The following is a 7,736-nucleotide window of genomic DNA, read 5'->3' as shown; positions in this document are numbered from 1 at the left end:
AATTCATGGTATGTCTGTCTCAGCCCACACCTCCACTCTTCACAGTCACTTCTCAGACACCACATCTTGGAATAGAGTGTCAGAGCAATAAACTAACCCATTTCCATTGGGACAGCCCATTTGGAGAACATTCCTGAACCAAGGGTCCTTGTCCAGCTATGCCCCTACTTTGATCCAGGTGATCCTCAGCTTTCCCCTTGGGTCTTAAAGCAAAATCCCACTGACCTTCTGCCTCCATCTGGCCTCCCTCCAGGCTCAGCTTGCTTTTAGCAGAATCATGTTCCCCGAAAACACTTTTCTCATGTCTCACTCTGATGTTTGGAAGTCCACAGGGCACCTTGCTTCCACAGGGAAGCAAGAGAGAGTTGGGCTCTCAAGTCAGGCTCCAAACCTCTTTCAAAGCTGACCTAGCACACTGTTGAAGAAAAGGATTTGGAGCCCCACACATCTGAGTTTGAATCCTGGCTCATCCACTAACAAGTTGTGATTAGACATGTGATTTAACCTCCATGATCCTTTGTCATCTGTGAAATCAGGATGCTTAAACATAACTCACAGAGCTCTTGTAAGCTGAAACAAGATGAAGTATGAAAGCTCCCTGGAACAGAGTAGAGTAGTGCTCCATGGGTGTGAATTCTGTCTTTTCAGTTTCACCAGCCTTGCTATGAGTGCTGGATTCATGGCTGATAGACTCCAGGCTTGAGGCCTGGATATTGGTGACCCATAGTACAAGCAGGGTAGACCCTGGATGTTTGTTTTCTTCCAGTAATGGATGAAATGTTCTGTGTGGGACAAGGGGCCCATGGGGGCCCAGCCAGCCAAAAGTGAGCTGCTCTAGGGCCCTGCTTATGGTACAGGACACTGGGACACCCATGCCTGGCCATACCAGGACTTTGTTCCTGGGTTGCCTATAGTCTCGCTGAACTTTGCAAAGGAACGTTCTTTTGAGTTGTGCTTCTGCCCTTTGAACCTGTTACCTTCAGAGTCATAAACCTGGTCCACTAGGCTATAAAAGCAGCTCGTTCCAACACATTCTCCTTGCAGCTTGCTCCTTGCCATCCACTATACACCCTCCCTGAACCAGAGGCCACCACCATGACAAGGGACCAGAATGGAACCTGGGAGATGGAGAGTAATGAAAACTTTGAGGGCTACATGAAGGCTCTGGGTAAGGAAGAGACTGGGGATGGGGAGGGAAGCTGTTGTTGGGAGTACTGTGGTCTGGCCCTCCAGACAGTGCTGCTATGGAGTTCAACAGACCTGTGTGCAAATCCTCATGCCTCATGTAGAGCTGTGCAATATTAGGCAGATCATAAACATTTTCTGAGACTCAGTTTTCTCATCTGGAAACTGGGAATAATGATAAATGAGATTATGTCTAGGATGCCTTAGCACAGTGCCTGGCCCACAGAAAACATACACTGAATGTATACATCAGGAGGATATACACACACGGAGTAAAGCCAAACTTGAGAGGATAACCCAGTTGCTCCCCTGCCTTGTGACTACCATCTCTTTGATAACCACTTGGACCTGATATTATCCACCAATGACCCCTGCATTGTTCTTTTATCAGTTTTGTAATGGGGAAGCAGAAAAGAAATAGCTAGCAAATCTCTCAACCTAGGGAAAATCAAGCTCATGGAAGGCAAGAGAGGCTTTTGTCAGATAGCGCAAACAACCCACTGCTTATATAACTTCTGAACTGGGTTCCAGGCTAAGGGCTACCAACTGGTGCGTGTCCTGAGTTCACCACAGGGTGGGTTCCCTGTGGAACTGGCAGAAAACACATAGCCCTGCCCAGCCTACAGGTTCTGCCTGGAACTAGAGTGAGTGGGTCCCCAGAGGGGAGCTCACAGTTGCTGGGTGGCTCCTGTGCTCCAGGTGCTGAGCAAGGGGCTTTGGCTGCCTGTCCTTATTCCGTCCCTCAGCAGCCTCTTTATCACCTCTTCTAGCTTTAAAGTTCTCCACATACGGGGTTACTTCGCTGGAACTTCCTCCACATGTAGAATGAGAGAAATAGCAGTGGGTGGAGTTAGAGGCACAATAATAACTTGGATATGACAGTGGGAGGTCTCTCCAAGAGTGGAAATCATGAGTTTTTTGGTGTGGTAAACTTCTAGCTTGAAAATGTCCACCATGTCAGTGAACAAGGAAAGCTGTGGTATGTTTCATATTTGTGGAACTAAGCTCTTTCTTCATGTTCTCTCTTTTTTTTTTTTTTTTTTTTTCATTTATTTGTTTTGGAGATGGAGTCTCGCTCTGTCACCCAGGCTGGAGTGCAGTGGCATGATCTCAGCTCACTGCAAGCTCCGCCTTCCAGGTTCATGCCATTCTCCTGCTTCAGCCTCCTGAGTAGCTGGGACTACAGGCACCTGCCACCATGCCCGGCTAATTTTTTGTATTTTAAATAGAGACAGGGTTTTACCATGTTAGCCAGGATGGTCTCGATCTCCTGACCTCGTGATCCGCCAGCCTTGGTCTCCCAAAGTGCTGGGATTACAGATGTGAGCCACCGTGCCTGGCCTCTTCATGTTCTTTACACTGGTTTCTAACACTGAATAGCTTTCCTTTTCATTCTGGGTAGCAGGATTTTTACATCAACATAGTTGGTGGGAGGAAGAAAGAGGCAAAAATCCTCCTACCAGAGCCCCAGCCTCAACCCTGTTGCACCTGTGTTTTTTAGTACCAGGAGTGGCCAATAGAAATGGGATTCTGATTCTACACATGGGTAAATGGATTGGAGCATAGCTTGGAACTAGAATTCTGAACAAGATTATACAGATGAGAAAACCGAAGCAGAAGGGTCAACATAGCTGGGACGAGAGTCCAGGGCTTGCTCTGGGACCTTGAACCAGTTTTTTTAACCTTTTGGAACCTCGGTTTCCTCATCTGGCAAATAGAGATAATAGCCCCAGCCTTGCCTGTCCCTCCAGATGATATTGGATGTAGTTGTGGTTTTGAGCAATTAAAAGTACTTTAACAAGGGTTATTTGGAAGTTTCAAGGTTTCAAGAGTATGCTGAATAAGCCAGAGTCAAGTAATATAATTAGAAAGAAACCTTGTGTTTTTTGCTGCTTATACTTAAATAATGAAAAGTCCTATGATGACTTAGATTTAAAATCTAGGCTCTGTTTAGTTTATGGCTTTGCAGAGTGGACCCCTAAAGCCCACCTCTCTAGGCTTAAGGTGAGAAGCAAACATTCCTACCACTCCCTTTCTCCTCCTGGGGGTTGGGAGGATGCAGAGTACACCATCACCTCTCTCCAAGAAATTCTGCCTCTCACAACACCTCTAACAACTTCCTCTGGACTCTTTTCACACCAGCTTACACCTTTAATGTGAGTGAGGGGCTCACAAGTTGTGAATGTGATATTTGAATGTCTTCATCATTGAGGTTTCAGATTGGACTTTGTAATTCTACTTGGTATGAAATATTTATTGTCTCTTAAAGCTTTAGCCAAAACTTCCAATTTAACATCACATTACATTGATTTCACTCTAATAAGCAAGTCGTTTGATCTCTTTGTCCCATGATCTCTGCAGTGTAGAGTATTAGGCTGACACTCCACTGGTTAAGATTAATACCATGTGTATTGAGGTGGGATCCCTTGTCCTTCTCAACCTGCCATGGGAACATGGGTGGGGCAGTCATGGCAGTGACTGAAGACAGGTCTCAGGTGGCTCAGCTAGAAGCAGGCGAGGCAGAGCTGCCCCTTCAATCTAACCTGCCAAAAGCAGCCCAACAGATCTCAACAGTTTCCTCCACACCCAGGACATAAGGCAGGTTGCTTTACCAACGCTGAGATGTCAACGAAGCTTGCCTTCCTTACCCTTTTGAGCAGTGAGAACCTTAGCATTTGGGAAGAGTATGTGTAGACATCCCCAGATGTGTGACTATTGTTAAGGATGATGCCCATTCCCTGTCTAAGAATCATTGATTTCTAATACTTTAACCCCTAGCACTAGAGAGTTTTCTTTTTCTGTGGGCCTGGTAGAGCAACTCTACTGAGACGTGGGGTTGGGCAGTAAACTGGCTTTGTCACTAACCCAGTGACTCACTCTACACACTGGCCTCCCAACATGACTCAGCCACCAGCCTCAGCAGAGTAACACACCATGGCACCCTTTGGGTTTGCCACAAATGATGTCATTAAGAGTTCAAAAGGTGAGTGAGCCAAAGGTCAGTGGTACTTCCTCTCCTGCCTTCTTAGGCACCTGGTGTTTCTCACCCCAGACTCTTTCTTGACAGTGGGGAAACCAGCTGGTGAACTCCTTTGCCCTGAGGAACTTGTCAGGTCCTGAAGTCAGTCCTCCTTCAGGTCAGATCAGGGGATGAAGGAGTGGGAGGGGTGGTCTTCATTTTAAAGGGGAGACCAAAGAGGACAGACATAAGGAGGTCTCCGTAATGTGAAAGAATACTGGGAGAGAGTTCATTAACTCTGCCCAGGTGGGAATCATTCAACTTCTCTATCAAAGCTTTAGAAGGTACCTTGGATGCCAGGGACTGTGCCATCTGAAGCAGAACCAACCCTGGAATCTGTTCTCAAGGAGTCATGTTACAGCCATGCACAAATGGTATTCCTGTTTTTTATTACTGTTTGATGAATCACCCCCAAAATGTAGTGGTTTGAAACAACCACAATCATTTAATTATTATTTCTCATGGTTCTGGGTGCTGACTGGGTTCATCCCGATGGTTCCTGCTCAAAGGCTCTCATTTGGTTGCAATTGGACAGCACCTGGGGCTGGAGCCATCCCAGGCTTCCTCACTCATATGCATGTCTGGCAGTTGGTGCTGGCTGGCAGATAAGACCTTAACTTGGCTTCAACATCTACATGTGGTCTCCCCAAGTGACCTGGGTTTCTTCACAGCATGCAGGCTGTGTCCAAAGAGAAGAGATACAAGCTGCATGGCCTTTTATGACCCAGCTTCAGAAGCTACCAGGTACCACTTCCACCATATTCTAGTGGTTGAAGTGGTACAAGCCTGCCTGCATTCAAAGAAAAGGGACATAGACCCCACCTCTCAGTGGGATGAATGTCAAGATTGCATTGTAAGAACAGCATGTAGGATGAGAGGTGTTATCGCAGCCATATAAGAAAATATAATCTGCCACAGATGAGCCAGTTGAGATTCTATGCCTTGGGCTCAAAGGGGCTATGGAATCAAAAGAACAATAGTAACAAGAAGTGTGTGCATGGTGGTGAAAGGAGCTATAGTACCTGGAGTCAGTGAAGGCTTCCTGAGTACTTCTTGGTGGGGTTTTGAAGGAAAAGCAGGAGTTATCCATGCGGAGATAGAGTCAAGCGTAGCCCCAATGGGCATGTGCACAGGCATGGGCCTGGGACACCAGAAGGCGTTGTATTACCAGAGGGTGAAGTGCAAGGAGGAGGCAAAAGAAGAGTCTAGAAAAGCAACAGGCTCCTTAAGTCAGTGTGCTACACATGAACTTCACCTTACAAGGAGAGGTCTAGGAAGAAATTGTATGCAGAGGAGAGAGATGCTATCAATTCTCACTCTAACAGAGAGAGAGTGAATAGACCAGCAGACTGTCAGAGAACTAAAGAGGTTGTTACAATGACCCTGGGAAGGTGTTGAGAGCAGTACCCAGAAAGGGTGAACAGGGAGATGTGCAGAGCAGGAAATAGGCTGGATTTGGTGACTAGAGGAGGAAGAGTCAGGGAGGAGTCAGCCTAGAAAATGAAAAACCGTCACATAATTTTAACCAGTGAAGATGGGGAAGCATGTGTCCAAAAATTGGATAATGTTAAATTGATACATCTTTTAGGAAATTTTTATGCCATAAATTTTAACTATTTGGGGAAAACGCATTATTTTCTTAACTCACAAATGCAGGTGAGGATTATCTTCTATGAAGAACATCCTTTTCATTTAAATTGACATGCACAGACTTAAAAGTGCCGTGGCTATCACAATCAGTTCTAGTGGGTCTCTGAAAGCTCCACCAGGAAGGGAAAGCCCTGAGAGGCTGAAGTCAGACAGCTCCCATCTAGGTGGTCTCTGCCAGAAAATATTTCCCGAATATGTGCCATGTGCAAAAATCTCATCCTGACCATTTAAGAGCCTGCAGTCTAGCATGATGGGTGAGCACATGCACAGATTATTCTCATACCATGATACGCATCACACTAGAGCTTTATATACATTTCTTCATTTTAGTGAATTCAGTTTTCAACAAATGTATCGAGCACCTATGACACATCAGGAAGCGCTCTAGGCACTGGCGGTATAGTGGGAAATGAGGAGACAAGTTCTGGCCGGCATGGAGTTTACATGCTAGTGAGGAGACAGAAAGTCAACAAATAGTTTAAGGTTATTTTGGGTAGTGGTGAGTGCTGGGAGGAAAATTAAAAGAATAATAGAGTGGAGTGTGGTGGTGGTCAGGGAAGGCTTGAAGGGGTGACAGTGGAGCCCGGGTTTGAATGCTGACAAGTGTTATTCTGAACACAGGGAACAGCAAGTGCAAAGGTTTTGGGTTCAAGAGCACGAAGCCAGGCGTAATGGCTCACGCCTGTAATCCCAACACTTCGGAAGGCCAAGGCAAGAGGGTGACATGAGGCCAGGAGTTCATGATGAGCCTAGGCAACATAGTGAGACTTCTGTCTCTACAAAAAATAGAAAATAAAAAAATTAGCTGGGCCTGGAAGCACATGCCTGTGGTCCCAGCTACTCAGGAGGCTGAGGGGGGAGAATCACTTGGGCCCAAGGGTTTGAGAAAGCTGATGTATTGGGAGTTGGAAGTGTGTGAGGCGGAGGAGTTGTGGGTACGGTGGGGGAGTGAGAGTGGAAAAGTAGGCGGAAGGCAAAGCACACACCAGCCTTCTGCTGGGAAGAAAAATTGATCCTCTTTGTATTCTTTAAGGATCACTATGGCCACAGCATGGAAAATGAATCATAGGAGGGCAAGATTGCAAGCAGAGAGGCCGAGAGACCCATTAGGAGGCTGCAGTGTTGTCCAGGCAGGAAATGACCATGGCTTGGGCTACGGCAGTGCCTGTAGAGCTGGAGAAAAGAGGACAGATTCAGCTTATATTTTGGAGATAAAGCTCACGGGGTTTGCAGATGAATATGAAGTGAGAGCAAATGATAGAAACGAATTTGGGTCCAAGACTTAGGCCTGAATAACTGGGCAGATGACAATCCCATTACCCGAAATGGGGAAGTCACCGGGAGGAGTGAGTTTTGGTGGGGAGGGACCAGGCTGGGGTGGCGGGGGAGCATGCATTAAGAATTCTGGTTTGCATATTTTGGTTTCAGATATCTGTTACACATTCAAATGGAGTATTAAAATTGGCACTTTGATATGGGATATGGAGCTCAGGATACAGTCAGAGGTAAATACAGAAGAAATGCTTTCCATTTTATGGGGTGAGGAACCCAGAGAAGTGAAGAGACTAGTCCATGGCCACTTGTGGTTAAGAAATGATGGAGCCTAAGACAGGAGCCCAGGCTATCTGCTTCTAACACCCACAGCCCTTTTCTCAACACTGTTCTTGGTGGAGGTACAAAACATGGAGGTAGGGAAGAAAGAGCTTCACTGTGAACAAGGTATGTCCAAATGAAGGCATCCAAAGTAAATAGGCAGGACGCTCAGAAACATTGCAAGAGAATCACTCAGAGTCCCTGGGTGAAAATGAGTAGGTAGGTAGATGATTGATAGATAGATAGATAGATAGATAGATAGATAGATAGATAGATAGATAGATAGATA

The 7,736-nt window shown here is 46.1% G+C and overlaps 1 protein-coding gene across 1 annotated transcript in view; it reads left to right on the top strand.

The window, feature by feature from the left end:
* Positions 1 to 1,045: 1,045 nt before the first annotated feature.
* RBP2 (retinol binding protein 2) overlaps positions 1,046 to 7,736 on the top strand; it is a 23,761-nt gene continuing 17,070 nt past the window's right edge. Inside the window, exon 1 of the mRNA XM_023187877.1 lies at positions 1,046 to 1,168. Within this exon, the coding sequence (XP_023043645.1) occupies positions 1,096 to 1,168 (73 nt within the window). The 5' untranslated portion in view covers positions 1,046 to 1,095. The remainder of the gene's footprint in view (positions 1,169 to 7,736) is intronic.

Source organism: Piliocolobus tephrosceles, chromosome 2 (genome assembly GCF_002776525.5).
Source record: "Piliocolobus tephrosceles isolate RC106 chromosome 2, ASM277652v3, whole genome shotgun sequence".
Classification (NCBI taxonomy): Eukaryota; Metazoa; Chordata; class Mammalia; order Primates; family Cercopithecidae; genus Piliocolobus; species Piliocolobus tephrosceles.
Note: the sequence above shows the minus strand (reverse complement) of the source record. Positions and strands in the feature narration are given on the sequence as shown.